The 20,330-nt window shown below is 45.8% G+C and overlaps 1 protein-coding gene across 2 annotated transcripts in view; it reads right to left on the bottom strand.

Annotated features, from left to right (window-relative positions):
- Positions 1 to 12,893, bottom strand: part of SS18 (SS18 subunit of BAF chromatin remodeling complex) — a 36,697-nt gene extending 23,804 nt beyond the window's left edge. The window contains exons 1-3 of one of the 2 annotated variants that reach the window (XM_081096764.1): positions 12,802 to 12,893; positions 9,768 to 9,844; positions 7,529 to 7,613 (exon numbers count right to left, since the gene is read on the bottom strand). In XM_081096764.1, the coding sequence (XP_080952890.1) occupies positions 7,529 to 7,613; positions 9,768 to 9,844; positions 12,802 to 12,870 (231 nt within the window). In that variant the 5' untranslated portion in view covers positions 12,871 to 12,893. The remainder of the gene's footprint in view (positions 1 to 7,528; positions 7,614 to 9,767; positions 9,845 to 12,801) is intronic. The other variant, XM_081096763.1, reaches the window with a different exon arrangement.
- Between the last annotated feature and the right edge of the window lie 7,437 nt (positions 12,894 to 20,330).

Below are 20,330 nucleotides of genomic sequence, written 5' to 3'. Positions count from 1 at the left end.
AAATTATTCTCACAATAAAATTATTTTAAATGTTTCTTTAAAATATAAAATATCACACTGCAAAATACAACTTTTAGTTTAATAATCATTATCTGTATAGCTATCGTTAATACAGGTGTCATTAATGAAGTTCCCCACAAGGAGGCACCAAAATGACACATAAACTTAAAAAGCATCAAAATAGGAGAGGTATAGACACAATACTACCAAGTATTTTACACAAATGGAAGCCTGGATTAGTCAACCAAGAACAGCTGCAAAAGCCCATCAGCGTTCCCTCTGCCTCACTTGCCGGTCCAAGGCCAGCCTCCCAAAGATGAGCGCTCTGCGTCGGTGACGCACTGGGGACCATCTCCCAGACTGCTCCCGCATCCCCACCGAAATGTCAGGGGCGCCATGGGTGGCCTTGCATCTACTCAGGCTTTCAACCAGCTCACTTCCTCAGGTCACCATCTCATCCACGCCCTGTCTTCCTGCCCCTCCTCCCCACAGCGCTGAGACAGCAGCCAGGCCCGCTGTACGCCTGACAAGCTGAACTTCCCTAACTGATCATCACCCCCTTGTTTTCACAGCGTGATTTTCCAGATTTCCTAAGAAACTAGGGTCCAAGATGATTCACCTACTAACACTTTCCAGGGTTTAGTGACAGGTTCCCCATAAATCCAACCTTTCTTTTATGAACAGCAAACATTGCCACGATAACAAGTCAGCACTGAACTACCCAGCTCCGGCCCTGGCTGGGTGGCTCAGTCGGCTGGAGCATGGTCCCGCAAACCCACAGAGGTGGCAGGTTCGATCCCAGGCAGGCACATCACTAGACTGCAGCGCCGATCCCCAGGCGGGGAGCATATGCGAGGCCACCGGTCCGTGTTTCTCTCTCACAGATAGATGTCTGTCTGTCTCCCCCCCACCCTTCCTCTCTCTGAAAATCAATAAAAACACATCCTCAGGTGATGGATTCAAAAACACTTCCTTGGCTCTGAAATACTATGATGATGCTAATCACCAAACAGTCGCTCCAGATCCATATAATCTTAAAGAAAAGTAAGTGCCTTCTTCCCAGACCAGGAGAATTCTCTGGACTATGCTTCCGGAACATAAAAAATAAAACCAACAACAAACCCACTCCTGAAGCAAGGGGAGATAGACAGTAAGCCTCCCTAAAGATAGCGCTGCAACCATCCGTTAAAAACAGGAAGAGGTAATGGTTAATCTTGAATGTATTTTTATATTATTTTTACATTTACATCAATCTGGCTAAATTACGAAAGTAATGTGTAGCCATTAAAAAAAACAGAAAAAAATGAAAATGGGAGCCACTGCTAAAAGCTTCGTATGCACACCTCCAGGAAGGCCTGACAACTCATGAGTGCGCGTGTGTGCGTGTGCGTGTGTGTGTGTGTGTGTGTGTGTGTGTTTAGTTGTTGACAGTATGGTCACACTCCGCTGTGATCTCCTTTATTCTACTGTAGGCATTACTCTTCATCTGTACATAATTCAACTTCATTCAAAAGTACAGAATTCAGGGGGGTGGGGGAAAATATATAGAATTCAACTGTATAAGCCAGGGGTGGGCAAACTTTTTGACTCGAGGGCCACAATGGGTTCTTAAACTGGACCGGAGGCCGGAACAAAGCATGGATGGAGTGTTTGTGTGAACTAATATAAATTCAAAGTAAACATCATTACATAAAAGGGTACGGTCTTTTTTTTTTTTTAGTTTTATTCATTTCAAACGGGCCGGATCCGGCCCACGGGCCGTAGTTTGCCCACAGCTGGTATAAGCTGTAACAGTTTTAACCCACCCTCAAAACTTGGTCCTGGTCTGTTTTTCCCTACTATAAACAATGTTTAAATTAACAGCCTGTACAAATACTTTTCTGTACTCATCCTATGCAAATCAGAGTGAATTCCTTCACTTCCAACATTAGGTCCATTTTCCTGCTCCACAGCAAGAAGTGCTGCTGCGCTGGAGGGGAGCAGATGCGTGATTTCCAGAAACGAGAGGCGATCCTTAGGCTCCCTGGGCAGAGGCTGCTTTCACTCATCTCATACAGTCTGCAAGCACAAGTTCACAATCACACACAGACACACGCGTGCAAACATACACACTAACAGTTACACTCCGCATAGGAAGAGGTATCCGATCTCCTTACACCTCTGGACTCAACTAGACAGTCTTCTGGATTTCATATGTACTGCCCAGCAAATAGTTAACATGACTTTTTATAGAACTGTGACAAGATCAGACAGGCTACAATACTGGCAAAACACTACCTGTAATATATGAATCAGAGAAGTGTGCCCCATAAATCAATTCTCTACAAAACACAGGTCTACCGCCCTGTAAAAGTTCCCACCATTCGCAGACCTGACCACTTCGTCTGTGTTTCAAATGTACTCACATATACAGTATTCTAAAATACCATGTATTACACCGTGTTGTCTTTAATCTCATTTATAAACCTTACAGGCATATCAGATTTTATTTTACATTTTTGAAAGAATCAAATCAGTATCTTCTTTAGTTTTCTCCTTTTTCTCAACAAAGCCTTCCTTATCTCAATATAAGACAGTTGATGTGGTAATTTATACGACAGGGTGGGGCCGAAGTAGGCATATAGGTGTTTCTACGGTAAATAACACAATAACTAATAAGTAATGATAGAATACACTGTGTTTCATGTCTTCACAACTGCAAACCTACTTTTGCCCATTGCTGTATCTATATTGGCTTTGATATGCTTAAAAAGCAGGTAGAAGATAGAGATGACAGTAGAAATCTGTAAGACCTTTTTGTAGATTTTGAAGTTCTAACTGAATCAAAATATTAAGTATGCTAAAAGTTAAGTTAAAATTTATAAATGAAAAAAAATGACGACTGCAATACATTGTGCTCCTCTTCAAGGCGCGGCACAGGAAGCGGTGCCTTCCTTCCCCGCACTGGGATCGCCCCTGTGAGCAGCGAACTCTGCACCAAACTTCAGCCACTGACGCACCTCCCCGACGCGCCCCGCACGGTCCGCCCGAGGACTGACTAGCCCCGCTCCCGCTGAAGCCTGTGCAACACCAGGCGGCCAGGTGCTGGCCAGTGCTCAGAACGTCCAGTGTAGGCAGCGTCGCCAAAAATGCATTTAGAAAATAAAAATATACAGCTTACTCTACATCAATTTTATGAATAGCACAGACTTTAATTTGTTGTACAGAACATCTACTGAACAAAACTATCTTTAATAAATTTAAATTTTAATAAGTGCGTATATCTGGTTAAATTAGGGATTTTTAAAACTTATACTCATAATGAATTACGTGAAAGCCAGATAAGCAAATCCAATCAGCTTTCAGCCTTGTTTCACGATGAAGAGACATGTTTATACACTCAACCTCAGTGAATGGCATTACATCAGTCAAGTTTCAAAACTGACCCTCCAGACGTACTCAGTGACTGGAAATCACTGTATTACTGACTGCCACAGACAGCAGTTAAAAGAAGAAAAGGTCATTTTTACTTAAGAATGTACTTGAGGAAGCAGTAAAAATTACTCATTTATTTAGTGCTCCATGTCAATTAAACATTCTGTGTGACAAGTGACGAAGTAACAGCCACATGTGTTGCACATCAGAGTGAGGTGAGAGCGCAATGAGCGTGGCCTGCCAATCCAAGTCGTTTTCATGGACCAGCACCTTCCCAGCATCTGCAGCCAAGGACCAGCTGACTTTTCAAGCAAGAACCGGGAATCTGGCAAACTTATTAGCTACTGTCTTGCGCTCAAGTTCCCTAACATTAGAGACTTTTCTGATGAGACGGCGGTAACATGGTGATTTACCAAATGTGGTTTTGGGTATCATATAATGAAATATGTCCATGTTTAGAAGAAGTGCATACTCAGTGACCTTATATTTTCTGAATGACCAAAGCATGATGTTACAAAATCATGCATGAGTAAAAGACCCATCCAAAATGCAAGACAGACCAATGAACTTGAATGTATCAGTAAGATATGATTTTAGATTTCATACTTCAATTAACCTTAAAAAACACATCTGTTGGGATCTGCTATACTATCAGATTATTCACAACAATCTGAAAGGCTATTAAAACATTCTTCCCTTTCCTAACTCCATCCGTGTAAGACTAGATCTTACTCTACTTCAACTTAAACATATTAAGCTAGATTAAATCCAGAAGTAGACATAACAATACAGCTGTTTTCTATTAAGCCAAACATTTAAAGGAAATTTGCAAGATTACTATAAACAATGTCATTCACATTTCACTAAATTTGTTCTCAAGATATAGTTCACTTTTCCTTTAAAGAATTTTATATTAACACGCAATAGGTTTATTATTGTTCATTTTTTATTGTCCATTTTAAGTGAATATTTTTTCAACAAATATCTCAATATATATATAGTCTACGTAAAGCTCTGTTATCCTCAATAATTTTTAAATGTGAAGGGGTTCTGAAAACAAAAAGTCCTGAGAAATGCTGCAATAGAGAAATATCAAAACAAAAAGATCCTTTAAAAAGACTTGAAAAAAAATGTGATAAACACCAGGCAACAGAGATAAAAAATATATTTTAAAAGAGAAGGTACAAATGAACTGTGGAAACAAAAAAGGAAAATATCGCTATATATGCTGAGGACATTAAATATCATTATTTCATAAACTTTATGCCAACAAAGTTGAAAAGTTAGATAAAATGTTCAAAAGCACAATTTATAAAAATAGGCAACTTATAAAACACAGAAGTATATAAATTATCCTAAAACAATGAAGGAAATTAAGTAAAAGCCTTGTCACAAAGAAAAGCCAGATGGCTTCTCAAAGAATTACACGATCATTTAAGAAACCGCAGCTCTATTATGCAAATTATTCCAGATTAGGAAAATTCTCCAGCTCAGTTTATGAAGCTAGCATAACCTCACAAAAAAGACCAAAGGCTTTTTAAGAAAAAAAAATTAAGGGTCAATTGCACTAATGAACAAAGACATAAAAATTTTGATCAAACTGTTAAGTGAATACTGCAAATTTTTAAGACCAAAACCAGAGAAAAAGTATGTTAATTATAAGAAATCAAGATTGGCCATTAAAAAGTAAATTAATGTAGTTCACCTCATTAACAGATTAAAGAAAAACTTATTATCTCATTAGATGCAATAGAAAGTATTTAAACATAATTTAACATTCATTCAAGATATTAACTCTTAACAGAAACAAAAGGGAACTTCCTTAGCCTGATGAAACATTATCTACAGAACACTACAGCTCGCATCGCACTTCCTGTCAACCAGGGGCAGCTTCCCCTGTGGTCAGCCACGGACAAGGAGTCCTCCCTCACCTCGGCTACTCGGAAGGTGTGGCGGTCCTAGCCAGAGGAGCACGGCAAGAGAGAGAAATAAAAGGTGTAAGGATTGGAAGAAAGAAACAAAACCAATTATTCATAAATAATATGGTCGTGAATACAGAAAACTGAAAGTATCTACAGAAAAATTATTAGAAATAAGGGTTGAACAAGACTGTGAAATTCAAATCAACTGCATTTCCATGTAAACAGCAATCAGAGAAAATAAAACTTAAAACGCAAAGACTATAGAATTGCCTCAAAAAAAAAAAACATGAAGTACCTGAGAGAGATGCGCAAATCCTCTGCAGGAAAATCATAAAACTCCATTGGTGGATATCAAAGGACTAAATAAATGAAAATATAGACAATGATCGTGATTTGAAAGACTCGCTATTGTAAAAATATCCATTCTCCCCCACCTGACTTAGCGGCCAGGGAATGTCTGGGTCACTTTGAGGATTATGTTGGACACGCTGAAATGTAAGTGTGCGTGGAAGCACAAAGCAGTAATAGCCAAGTTATTCTGAAAAAAATAAGGAATGAGTAAAGAACTTCTCTAATACATGAAGACTTGCTAGACTTGCCAAGTGTGCTAAGACTGTGGAATTTATAAAAACAGACCAATGAAACAGGAGAGAGAGATCAGACAGACGTATGTGGACGCCAGCTATTCACGATACAGATGGCATGACAAATGAAGGAAAGATACTTTCGTTTGTCCAGTAGATAATGCTGGGTCAGAGAACTATCCATGTGGAAACAAAGTGGCACCTATTCCTCACACAGTTATTAACAAAAACAAATTCTACTCAGCTGGTCAAATTCATGTCAATCATCACACAAAGAATTATTTCAGATTCAAAACAAAATTTACTAATTATATAACCTTAGTAGGATACATCTTAAGGAGAAGCATCTTACTATTAGTGGTAAACTTGGTAGTGTTATATTAAAGTTATTTTTTACTGATAGTAGTATATAGCTAATAAATAACTACAATAATGTCATAAGGTACCAAGATTTTTAGAGTAAGACGAAAGAGATACTAACACATAATACCAAAGCTAAGTAAAAAACCTTCTCTGAAGGGGAAATATCACTAATCCAGTATTTTATTTCTTTTTCTAAAAAAAAAAATGTGTTTCCTAGTTCTGTCCACTGAAAACACCTAAGAAACAATGAAAACGCAGTAATAATGAATGTCCCAAACATACAAATTGTGGTCTCTAAATATCAATTCCCACTTAAAAAGGACTCGGAAAACAGCATAGACAGAACAGTTCTGGGACAAACATATAATCAATCTAATCTCTCCCTCAAATCCTCAAAGCAGAGTCGCCACAAGATACTGCAACCACCGCAGGACACGGGAGCCACTGAAGGGGCTCCCACCACCACAGACGCCAGACCCTGAGGATCAGAGAATGACTGCAATGGATTTAAACACATTAAAAATACAAAACCCTGTAAGTTCAGACTTCCCGTTACCAAAAATGGAACAGCCAACCACGTTCCTCCTGATGCAGACAAACCACAGCACCACCAATGAACTACAGAACTAACCTACCTCTCACGAAGCTCTCATTATTAGTTTATAGGAAAGAAGATGCCATGGACAGAACATGTGCTAGGACCATGAAGGTCAAATCAGCCAAGTCCAGAATGTGAGCAATTCTACACAATGTATGACCCAGTTTGTTCAACAAATAAATGGAGAACAGAAAAGACACCTGATACAGAAGGAGGGAGACTTAAGACACATCCATCGATGCGACATGTGAACTTTGTTTGGATTCTGTGGCGAACAATCATGACGACTTCAGTGGATTTTTCAAATAACTGGTGAAAATCATAGACAGTGCGGGCATTACAGGACGTTAAGAACCGTTGGTTACTTTCGTTGGTGGGAAATAGTCCTTATCTGATAAGGAGGCAGACTGAAGGATTTACAGGTAAACTTATGAGACACCTGGGTTTGCTCTCAAATACTACAGACTTATCAATTCCAGGTGAATTAAATCCAACCCGAAGGCAAACATCCAACCCTTAGGTCACCGAGGTGCACAGCTTCCTCTTCTGGGGGGCGGGGCCGGGTTTAAACAAACCTCAGAAGTCACTGCACAAACTGTGCCGCACGGGGCCTGTGCGGACGCCTGTGCCCTGTCGGAGGGACTCACCGCGGGCAGCAGAGACTGCATGTTTTGGTTCGAGTCTGCGATCGTGGCCAGGTAGACCAAGTTCGTATGCAGCATCTGCTGGTACCTATTAAAACAAGACAAGTATCAGTATACACTAATTCTCCCTACCTGCCTGGATACGAAGAGCATCGAAAGCATTTCTCAAGGCTAATAAGAGACGTATTACCTGAACATCAATAGCATTTCATTTTTTCCTAGTTCCTCTGCAAAATAATCCCGCTAACTACCCTTACAGATGATGAGAAATTCAGAGGTTCCCTTGTGCTCTATGTTGTTACAGTGAATTTTATATAGTTCCCTATCTCACTTACTCCTCAAACCAACTGTACCAAGTAAAAGTTCTTCTGGCCTTTCACAGAGGAAACAGGGGCGCAGGGAGGCATGAAGCAGCGAGGCCGTGCTGCCTCCCTCGGCGCACACGCTCTTCTGAGGTCCGGAATGAAGGTCACGGGAACTGTGTGCTAGTCCCTCCCGTCAGCTCCATGTTGTCAGAACCGCAACCCCACGGGCAGCCCCCACGCTCTGCGCAGGTGCAGAGGAGGCGGGACCGCTCTTCCTTCCCCCGCAGCGGCAGCGACCGGGCGTTCGCCGCTGCGGCTACTGCCCGCCTCCCCAGGCCACGGCTAGGCGTTCCCAGGCACACACTGAAACGTGACCATCCAAAATGATGCTATTTTAGAATAAATGCACAACGGACTTCAAAGACTTAATATGAAGCGAAGGAATGTGAACTAGCCCTAGCCGGTTTGGCTCAGCGGATGGAGCATTTGCAGCCTGGGTTCGATTCCGGTCAAGGGCATGTGCCTGGGTTGCGGGTTTGATCCCCAGTAGGGGGCATGTAGGAGGCAGCTGGTCATTGGTTCTCTCTCATCATTGATATTTCTATCTCTGTCTTTTCCCTTCCTCTCTGAAATCAATAAAAATATGTTTTTTTTAAGAAAAAACATTATCTCATTAATATTTTTATATTGATTATATATTGAAGTTACATTTTTGAAATAAGGAGTTAAATAAAATACATTATTTAAGTTAATTTCTCCTGTTCCTTCTTGTTTAATGTGTCTACTAGCAGATGTAAAAGTGCATATGTGGCTCACAATGCATTTCTACCGGATGGTGTTGCTCCAGGCCAGTGATGGCGAACCTATGACACGTGTCAGAGGTGACACGCGAACTCATTTTTTGGGTTGATTTTTCTTTGTTAAATGGCATTTAAATATATAAAATAAATATCAAAAATATAAATCTTTGTTTTACTATGGTTGCAAATATCAAAAAATTTCTTTATGTGACACGGCACCAGAGTTAAGTTAGGGATTTTCAAAATGCTGACACGCCGAGCTCGAAAGGTTCGCCATCACTGTTCTAGACGTTTGATAACATATTCAACTTGTTCCACTCCAGCACTCTCCTAAGGAATACTGTTTACTTCCGACATAACACTTCCAACTGGGTTCTTAGAACTGGTAATGACCAGTTCTCTATGTATTAGACCTGACCTCTGCTTCCTCCATCACATATATGGCTATAACTAAGGGTCCTATGTCCGTGAAGGCCTAACTTTTCCACAAATCAGACCACACACAAATGTGAAGTCCTTATGTTATGATGCAGGATAAGAAGCGTAAGAAAAATTAGCACCCAGTCCATTCCCGAGAACAAATTTTCCTTATGGCAAAATCACAGAGAGTCACACAAACTGTGTGCAATGATGCTCATCGTAGCATTACTCATAGTAGCCAAGAAGTGAAAACAACCCGAACGTCCATCCCTAGCTCTTGACAAGGGAAGACTGTCAGCAATGGAAAGGAAGTGCTGATTCATGGTTCTACAGGATGAATCTGGGAAACGTGCTAAGTGAAGTAAGTCCGTCAAAAATACCCCACAATATATGAATCCATTTAAATGAAATGGCCACACCAGGCAGATCTACACAGACAGAACGGTTAGTGGTTGTCAGGGGGTAAGAAATTAGGGGTTGGAAACAGGAGTGACTGCTACAGTGTAGAAGGGTTCTGTTGGGGATAATGAAAATGTTCTGAAATTGATTAAAGTGATAGTAGTACAACTCTATGAATATTCTAAGAACCTTAAATTACACACTTTAAAATGGGTGAATTGTATGGTATGTGAATTAGATCTCAATAAAGTGTTATTAAAAAGAAAAGTAAACCAACGCAGAAAAATACAAATTTTTTAAATTTCAGATCCATCTTACTGTGAACACTCTGAGGTCTTTCCTTTATTCTGATAGTCCATTATACACTGAATGAGATGGTTATTTTCATCCAACATCTGAAATAAAATCAGAAAACGTTTATTGTACATCTCGTGTATCAAGTAAAAAAATTTTTAAATCCTTCAGATTTCTAGAAATGTCTATCTACACAGGAGCCAAATCCACTCGGGTCTTTTAAACCTTATTTCATACCTCGGGCATAATGTCATGCTTCACCAACAATTTTTAATAACTCTATTCCAATTATTCTCCCTGAGTTATTACCTGCAGCTGAGAAGGGAATACTTAACTACCTCTGCTAAATGTCATGGCAGCTTTAGCCTGTTCAGACTACAAGCTGAGTCCACGTTGGCTCTGTATCATTCCAACGCTTTTCAGTAGTTATAAAAGTTTCCTTATCCAGAATGAAGCAAACACAGGAAACCTCAGCCCAAGAGGCCTGAGGAGCTGCTAGCTTCTAAGCTTCACACATCATGGTTTTGTGATTCTCCAAAGATGGAATCCAATACAATTTCTGTGTATGTGTAACATGTATCTGACTTTGTGAGCTTACCTTACAATGAAGTTGTCCCAAAAGTTTAAAAACAAAAGCATACCAATTTATATCTTTCTATCATCCTATAACAATTAAGGCAATTCTGGCTTTAAGGGTTAAATAATTCATCCCAGCAAACTGGTCCTGAGGAAAGGGTCGTGGTGCAGCAAAAGGCCAGTTAATTCCAGCGCACAATTCCGCACTTCGCCGTGTGGACACTGTACTGTGTGTCCCCCACCAGTCAAGTGTCCTCTGCTATCCTGTGCAAACCACTGCAGCTGTCAGCATCTCAGATTTATCTGTAAGATCCGGGGCAGGAGTAACTGCTTCTCCGGCACCTGCCCCACCCGTCCACGAAAGCTCCAAGGAGAAAATGCCGTAATGTAGTTAGTGCAACTCTTTTCATGAAAAACGAGATCCATTTAACACTAACTGTGACTTTTCTTTCTGAATGTGAACCATAATCTTCACTTGCTGGAAAAAATATATATATATATTTTGACATTCCTCTCTGAAAAGTGCAGTTATTTCTTACATAGAACCATTGAATGGCAAAAATATACCCTCACAATGCACTAGTCCAACCGAACAATTTCACAACATTATCTTCTCAGCAGATTCCTCCACTAACAAACTTCGTTGGAATGTCTGTCTCATATTTAAAATCAATCTCTCACCCTACAGAACTGGGGCACTTAATCTGGAACCCATTTCTTCCTTCTCAGCTGAGGATGAAAAGTAATGGACCAGCATCTCCCGAATTAATCACCCAAGAGAAATACCTTCAGATGTATGTAAGAATAACTGTAGGAAAAAGAGAGGCGCACTCAGGACTTCGATACAGTCCAAACATAGAAATTCTCGCCCCGCCCCCAAACATGTTGTGTGTGTGTGTGTGTGTGTGTGTGAGTGTGTGCCCGCGTGCGCGTACTCAGAGCTGTGGGCCAGGCTGCAAACAGCCCCGCTCACTGTATGAAAACACTGCCTACAGCCACCCCGAGCCACAAGATACAGCAACAGCCAGGGAGCCGTCCGATGCCAACGACAGAGAACTGACAGTCAACAGAAGCTGCGAGCAGGAGAGGAAGGTCCTGGGACTTGGAGAAAAAGGTGAAGGGATTAAGCAAAAAATACAGACAAACTCAGGCGGACAAGAGCAGAGGGAGCGGGATGGGGTGTGGTAGGGGCACAGGGGCCCTGACTTTGGGTGGTGAACACACAGTCCATGTCAGACGGTGAGTTCTGCAATTGTACACCTGAAATCTGTATAACTGTATTAACCAATGTCACCCAGGAAATTCAATAAAAAAATGTGTAAATCTATTTAAATCTCCTTAGCATAGGATGGTGCCGTAAGACAAGTAGTACTAAAAGCGGACTTTTCTTTCCTGCTCATCCCCGCCCCAGTGCACAGGACAACACCCAAACCCTCCAGGCGAACGGAGGCTGCGGGCTCCTGCAGGGTGGCAGGAGATGCCAGCCGCCCTGCTCACAGCGCCCCCCCCAGCCCCCCCCCCGTTCCCTCCCCGGGGGCCGTAGCTCCCTGTGGGGTGACTGGGACCCCCGCTGCCAGCTCTGCGAGGCAGGGCCCGGGCTCCCTGTGCCCAGAGCCTGGGCGGGGCGCTCCACGCAGGGCTGCTGCGGATGTGCCGCGTAAGGGGTGGCTCCGGATGGAGAAGGGGACTCGGTAACCCCAAAGCCCCGAGGCTCTCCCTCACCGCCCCCTCACTTTACTAAGACTCCTGCAGCGCCCCAAGTTCTCCTCCAGCGCCCCAAGTTCTGCAGTGCCCCCCAAGTTCTCCAGGGAGCCCCCAAGTCCTCCTGCAGCGCCCCACGTCCTCTTGGGAGCCCCCCAAGTTCTGCAGTGCCCCCAAAGTTCTCCATGGAGCCCCCAAGTTCTCCTGGGAGCCCCCCAAGTCCTCCTGCAGTACTCCCCAAGTTCTCCATGGAGTCCCCCAAGTTCTCCTGCAGTGCCCCCAAGTTCTCCTGGGAGCCCCGCAAGTTCTCCAGGGAGCTCCCCAAGTTCTCCTGCAGTGCCCCCCAAGTTCTCCTGCAGGGCCCCCCTACTTCTCCAGGGAGTCCCCCAAGTTCTCCAGAGAGCTCCCCAAATTCTTCCACAGTGCCCCCCAAGTTCTCCTGCAGTGCCCCCAAGTTCTCCAGGGAGCCCCCCAAGTTCTCCAGGGAGCTCCCTCAAGTTCTCCAGGGATCCCCCAAGTTCTCCTGGGAGCCCCCCAACTCCGCCAGAGCGCGCAGCGCGGCCTCCCCTCGGCCTCCCTCCGCATCCATCGGGTCTGCGCGGAGCGGCCGCGGCGCGATGGGCGGGGCGACCCGAAGTAACTCGGCCTCCGGTCCCGCCTCCCCGCGCCCCGAGGGGCCGGTCATGGGCTCCGGCGCCCGAGGAGCCCGACGCGAGGTCTCGGCGGACCCGGCCCCTCCGCCCGCTCCCCGCGGTGCCCTCCGCCGGCCCGGCCCGGTCACCTTCTGGATGGCGGCGGGCGTGATCTCGCCCTTGCCGCGCTGCCGCGGGGCCGCGAACGCCACCGACATGCTGCCCGCCGCTCCGCCCGGCCGCGCTCGGGGCAGGCGGGCGGGGAGGCGCGGCCTCCGGGCCGAACCACCGCGGGGCGCGGGGGGGGCGGGCGCGGGCGGCGAGGCCACGGGCGCCGGCCCGGCTCAGCCTCGGGGGCTCCGCCCGCCGACGGCCTCCTGCGCGGGACCCGGGCGCCCGGAACCCCGCGGCCCGGCCCCCCGCCCGGCAGCCGCCCGCCCCTCGGCCCGGGCTCTCCGCGCCCCCCCCCCCGCCCCGTGGCGCGCGTGGTGCGGCCCGCCCCCCCTCCCGTCCAGGAAATGGTGCCGCCGCGGGGGGAGCCGTGCGCCCAGCGCAGGAAGTGCGAGCGGCCGGCCCGCCCTCCGCCCGGCGCCTCCTCCCTCCCCCCTCCTCCCGGGGCGCCTCCCTCCGCGGCGCCGGCTGGGGTTCCGCGCGGGTCCCCAACTTGAGCCTCGTCCCCCGGGGGGCGGCCGCCGGGCGGGAGGGAGGAGGTGGCACCGGGACCCGAGCCCACCGGGGCACCTGCCCGGAGGCGGGGGAGGCCGGGCGAGCGCGGATTCGCCGGTTCAAACGGCTCGGCCCGCCCCGAGCGCGCACCTGGGCCGGCGCCCCGCGGACCCCGGGGGACCGGTCCGCAGCCCGCTGGGCCTGGAGGGCGGAGGGAGCCAGGCGCCCCGGCCCCCACCGCTCCCCCTAACTCGGGCTCCGGCCAGAACGCGGGAAACCCCAGTTCTCAGCGTGTGGAAGGAACGCGGTGAAATTAACGTGTCGGTGGGTGTTGGTTTTTAATTCTAAAGTTTTAATTTCTATAGAACACGAAACGTTTACATAAAATGCCCCCCAACATTAATGCGGCTCAAAATCAATGTCTCCGTTTATATGTAAAATAAATGGGGGGGTGAGGAGGCGGGAATATGTACTTTAAAGTTTTCTGTTTCAAGTAAGTCTTCGCGCCCTGGCTGGTTCGGCTCTGGATACGGCGTCAGCCTGAGACTGAAGGGTCCCGGGTTCGATTCCGGTCAAGGGCACCTGCCCGGGTTGCAGCTTGATCCCCAATGGGGGGAGTGCAGGAGGCAGCCGATCCCTGATTCTCTCTCATCAGTGGTGGTTCTGGCTCTCTTTCACTCTCCCTTCCTCTCTGAAATCAATAAAAATATTTTATATTTTAAAAAATAATAAAATAAAATAATATGATCTTTAAAAATAAATCTTCGCCCAAAAGAGTCATGAGTTTCATTTGTTCAGCACGTCTGGGTGTGTTCTCTGTGGCAGCACCGAGGGCGCAGGGAGCCGGCTGGACCGCCTGCTCCCACGGAGCTGACATCCTCAGGACCCTCAGGTCAGAGGGAAGGGCCCATGAGTCAGGACAGGAGGTCTTCCTTATAGTTAAACAAGACCTAGAGGATGAAAACACGCCATCCTCATGGAGAAAGGGAAGGCAATTTATACTCCCACTAATAGTAGTTATTCTTAGGAATTTAAGTGGCTTTCACTGTCCTAAGCCTTGGGCAAAAAGTCTGATAGATCTCGATTTAACGTAATGAGATCAACTTGGAAAAACTTGTACTGAACTCAGAACCAACACTAAGTCTTGTCCACCACTAACATGGTGTGTCCAACACCTGGCTTTTTATCTTACTAGAGGCCCAGTGCACGAATTCATGCACTGGTGGGGTTCTTTGGCCTGGCCTATGCCCTCTTGCCATCTGGGACCCTTTGGGGCATGTCACAGGGATCGGGCCGAAACCAGCCTGGTGCACAGATTCATGCACCTGTGGGGTCCCTTGGCCTGGCCTGCAGGGACAGGGCTCCCCAAGGGGTCCCAGATTGCGAGAGGCCTCTAGTATGCATATAAGATCTTTGGTTAATCTCTTCCCACCCTGCCCTGTCCCCCTTCCTACTGAGGTTCATCAGTCTGTTCCATGTTTCCATGCCTGTGCACTGAGGGTCTGCCCCCTTACGGTCAGTGTGCATCATAGCTACCAGTTGAATGGTCAGACACTTATCATATTAGCCTTTTATATACATAGACTAGAGGCCCGATGTACAAAATTCGAGCAAGCGTAGGCTTATTTTTCTTTTCTTTTTTTTAGCGTAGGCTTTCTTTCCCCCGGCTGCCAGCACCTGCTTCCCTCTGGCACCCAGGACTGGGACTTCCCTCGAAGCCCCAGCTTCGTCCGGAAGGATGTCCGGTCTAATTAACATATTACGCTATTATAGCTCACCCTCTTATCATTTATCATCTAGGTGCATAAAAGTACTAAGTAGAACAGTACTTCAGTAGGGAAAATGACGCTGAGCAGATAGCGACGGAATGGTAAAGAGCAACATGAACTGTAGGAATAGTCTGAATGTCTGTCTCCCAGTTTTTAAAAAGTGCCAAGGGGATTTGTTTCCCCAGGAGGTGCCTTCTCTGCTTAAATGACTGCCCCCCAACCACAGGAGAGGAAAGAAACTGAAAGAGGCAGCACCAGGCCAGCCCCTGGCAGACCCCAGGCCTGTGACCCCACGCGTGCCATACAATTACAGGAGTATCTCCCACGGGCCCCTCACAGGCAGTGTGGCGGGCAGCGCTGGAGTAAAGGTCCAGCCGCAAACACAGGTCATCTCCCTGAGAGAAGACCCTCTAAAGCAGCGGTTCTCAACCTGCGGGTCGCGACCCCTTTGGCGGTCGAATGACCCTTTCACAGGGGTCGCCTAAGACCATCCTGCATATCAGATATTTACATGACGATTCATAGCAGTAGCAACATTACAGTGATGAAGTAGCAACAAAAGTAATTTTTTTTAATATATTTTATTGATTTTCCTACAGAGAGGGAGGGAGAGAGATAGTCAGAAACATCAATGAGAGAAACATCGATCAGCTGCCTCCTGCACATCTCCTACTGGGGATGTGCCCGCAACCCAGGTACATGCCCTTGACCAGAATCGAACCTGGGACCTTTCAGTCCGCAGACCGACGCTCCATCCACTGAGCCAAACCGGTTTTGGCTCAACAAAAGTAATTTTCTGGTTGGGTCACAACATGCGGAACTGTATTTAAAGGGCCAGAAGGTTGAGAACCAGTGCTTTAAAGGGACCCTGTCCTACCCTCAAGCTTCCTTGGTAAACAAGTCAGCTGAACTTGGAAAAGCATAAAGTCCAAAGACAGGGCAGACTGCAGCCTACAGGAACTTCCCTGGGATTTTGGAGCCTTCATCACCTGTAAGAGCCCTGCGTGAAGGAAACTAGTCGCGGGACCTGATACCAGGTAAACCCGGCCTCACTTGCTTCACCACTCGTTTCGAAGAGAAAGAAATCTCTTCAAAGACTGAGTGGCAGTGGAGTTGGAAGGGAAAGGAAAAGGGAAAGGGAAAAAGAGGCCCTGGCATGCAGTAACAGAGGAAGTGGAGAATAAAATGGAATGTTGCCCCAGGCCTGAGAAATTACTCAGAACTTAACAATGAGTTACCTAGCCCTGGCCAGTGTGTTCAGTAGTTAGAGCATCAGCCCGGGCACTGAGGCTCCCAGGTCTGATTCCAGGACGTGGGCACGCATCTGGGTTGTGGGTTCCCTCCCCACCCCAGGTCAGGGCACATGCAGGAAGCAACCACATCCACGTGTCTCTCTAGCATTGATGTTTCTCTCTCTCCCCCTTCCTTCCCTCTCTTCCGCCCTCTCTGAAAAGCAATGGGAAAATATCCTCTGGTGAGGATTGGAAAAAAAAAATGAGCTCCCCAGCCCTAACCGGTTTGGCTCAGTGGATAGAACATCGGCCTGTGGACTGAAGGGTCCCAGGTTCGATTCCGGTCAAGGGCATGTACCTTGGTTGCGGGCACATCCCCAGTAGGAGGTGTGCAGGAGGCAGCTGATAGATGTTTCTCTCTCATCGATGTTTCTAGCTCTCTGTCCCTCTCCCTTACTCTCTGTGAAAAATCAATAAAATATATTAAAAAAAGAAAGAAAAGCTGCCCAGGCAACCATCTCCCCTATCAGAAAAGTCAGTCCATTATTTCGACTGTTCTGGACTGAGGCATCTGAAGAAGGAATTTTGATCACATAGAAGAGGTGCAAGGGTTTTAGAATGACCTAGCAGAAGAGCATACAATGGCTCAGACTAAGTAAAATCTCTGCGTGAACAATTAAATCCTGATATTGACACCAATGAATTTAGACGCACTTAACCTAAAAAAAAAGGAAATCAGAAATTCCAGGTTTGATATTCAAACGTTTCCATTTTTAATTTGTCTTACGTGAATTTGTTTGTATTCTTTAGATGCATTTCACTGAACTGCTGCAGTGCTCTAGGAGTATGCTCAATATTTAGTGAAACTAGATAATGATGGCATTAAAATTGTCTTAATCCACACACAAAAAGATGCATGTGCAGAGACAAGCATTTAACACGTACTGCTTTATAATAATGGAATATACATACTATCAAATTTTCTGATATTTCAAGCCCCTGTGCTGCCATAAATTCTTAGAATACATCGGGAAGGCACAGACCAAGCCTGTCTGTGTGTAATTGGTCTCAGAGCGAAACCCCTCAGGCAATACCTTTCAAAATACTTCTGCTGTCTCCACGGCATTTGCTGAGTCATTTTGAGTTGTGGCTTCCACGGATGTCAAGACTATAAGAACAGCGTACATCTATATATATAGTCATTATTCTAGGGAAGAACAAATCACCTTTCCCAATCCTCCATAGAATACTTTATTTCCAATATTCCAGAAGATGTCATTCAAAGTGGACGATAACCAAGCCTATTTAGGGCCTCTCCGTCTCTTCTTATGGTGTCAAACATTCACTGAGTTAAGCAGGAGCTGACTCAATTGTATGTTGGGGATATAAGAAAATACTGCTTTAAAAATTAGTTTTTATGTGAACTCTCTGCAGCCTTGACTCCCTGTGATGAACGCACGGGTTTGGAGCTGCCACTTCTTCCACCAACGGCCTGACAAGGGACAGGGCATTTCCGCCCTTCACTCCCTCACTGAGAACCCCCACCCTGTCGAACAGGCTGCCAGAAATAGTGTTTATTTAGCATTTATTATGCACAGCAATGTACTAAGTGATTATCTCACATTAGATTCTTAAGATTGACCCCAATTTTCTAACAGGTAAAATATGTAAAAACACATGGGTCATTGTAACTTACGAAACACGGATAAGATATGTTCTTAGTAATCTAGAAAGGAGAAAAATATCCACTTGGACTTGGTAGTGCAGTCCACCCTTGCGAAAGTTTCCGGCTGAAATTTAGAGATCAAGTGATCTTTTTCCAGTTTAGAACGTTCTCTGACCTTTGTGCACGATGTGCAGTCACTCCAGTAAGAGAATTTAATGACTCGTCTTGAACTGCTTCACAATTTATAGAGAGGATGGTAATAATAGTAACTTCCCTTTGAATTGTTATGAATGAGCTAATTTCTCTATGAATGGGTACGGTAGGCAGATTAATTTCATTCTCACAAAGATAACCACCTCCCAACCCACAGAACCTGTGAATATGACAGGTCACATGGCAAAGTTGGAATTCGGATGCCAGACAGAATTAAGGAGGTACATGGGTTGACCTTGACATAGGGAGATTGACATGGGTTGTCCGAATGAGCACAAAGCAGTCGCAGACCATCCTTAAATGAGGAACAGCTGAGACTGAAGGGTCCTAATCAGAGAGGTGGCAGCTGGAGGGAGACTTGCCTGGCTGTGACGATAGAAGCGGGTGCTGCGGCAAGGCATGTGGGGAGCTCCTAGAAGTGAGAAGAGTCAGGGAGTGGGTTCTGCCCTAAGGCCCCCACAAGGAACACCATCCTGCTAAATCCTTCATTACAGCCAAGGAGGCCCACTCTGGACATCTGACCTCCCAAACGGAAAGATAATCAATTCGTGTTGTTGTAAGCCAATGGTTCTGAACCTTCCTAATGCCGCGACCCTTTAATACAGCTCCTCATGTTGTGGTGACCCCCCAATCATAAAATTATTTTCGTTGCTACTTCATAACTGTAATTTTGCTACTGTTATGAATCGTAATGTAAATATCTGATATGCAGGATGTATTTTCATTGTTACAAATTGAACATAATTAAAGCACAGTGATTAATCACAAAAACAATATGTAATTATATATGTGTTTTCCGATGGCCTTAGGCGACCCCTGTGAAAAGGTCTTTCGACCCCCAAAGGGGTCGCGACCCACAGGTTGAGAACCGCTGTTCTAAGCCATGAAGTTTGTGACAATTTGTCGCAGCTGCAATAGCGTTTTTGCCCATCTAACACGTACGGCTGAATTAGCGATGTGCACTAAAACACTGTCAAGTCGCTCAATATGCTACAAACTACTGTCCTAATACATATTAAATGAACCAAGCACATTTGTTACGTATTTTCTGAAAAGAAAAATAAGAGCATAATAGCACAGCGCAGTCCCGTAGAAACCATGATTTCAGACTGCGACCTCCAGAATTGTGGGAAAACAAACGCCTACTATTTTTAAGCCACCAAGCTTGTAGTGATGGATTACCACAGCCATTCATAGAAAACTAATACAAAGGCCAACATAATCCAATGGAGAAAGGATTTTTTTGGAAGAGCTAGATATACATTTTTTTAAGATGAACTTTGACCTTTTCTTCACATACACAATAAAGTTGACTACGATCAACAACTCAACAAACAACAAGTGCTGGTGAGGGTGTGGAGAAAAGGAAACCTGCCTGCACTGCTGGACAAAAGTGTAGTTTCCTCAAAAAAATTAAAAATGGAACTGCCTCCTGACCCAGCAATTCCACTTCCGGGTACATATCCTAAGGATCCCAAAACACCCATCAGGGCCCTGGCCGGTCTGGCTCAGTGGATAGAGTGTCGGCCTGTGGACTGAAGGGTCCCGGGTTCGATTCCAGTCAGGGCATGTACCTTGGTTGTGGGCACATCCCCGGTGGAGGGTGTGCAGGAGGCGGCTGATCGATGTTTCTAGCTCTCCCTCTCCCTTCCTCTCTAAAAAAATCGATAATTTTTTTTTTTTAAACACCCATCAGGAAGATGTGCACCCAATGTTCATTAGCAGCATTATTTACAATAGCCAAGATGTGGAGAGCGGCCACAGCGTTCGGACAGGTTCAAGCCTCGGACTGATGAGAGGGCACAGTCCTCTCACGGCATAGCCACGTGCAAGTCCCAGCGTGGAGGGCGGAGCCCTCCCAGCACAATGACAGCCAAAGGCTGTGGCTGTGAGCTTGACCCCATGGTCGGAACCTGTGGCCCCACGTGCCTGAGTGATGTGGGCTTGATAGAGTTCAGGTGCATGTGATTGAGTAGATTGGAAACTCACAAGAATGTTGTAGCCCTGGCTGGTTTGGCTCAGTGGATAGAGCATCGGCCTGCGGACAAAACGGTCCCAGGTTCAATTCCCGCCAAGGACATGTACCTTAGTTTCGGGCACATGCCCAGTAGGGGGTGCGCAGGAGGCAGCTG

Source organism: Myotis nattereri (assembly GCF_964212035.1).
Source record: "Myotis nattereri genome assembly, chromosome: 8".
NCBI lineage: Eukaryota > Metazoa > Chordata > Mammalia > Chiroptera > Vespertilionidae > Myotis > Myotis nattereri.
The sequence above is the reverse complement of the archived record's forward strand: the minus strand, read 5'-3'. Positions and strand labels throughout refer to the sequence as shown.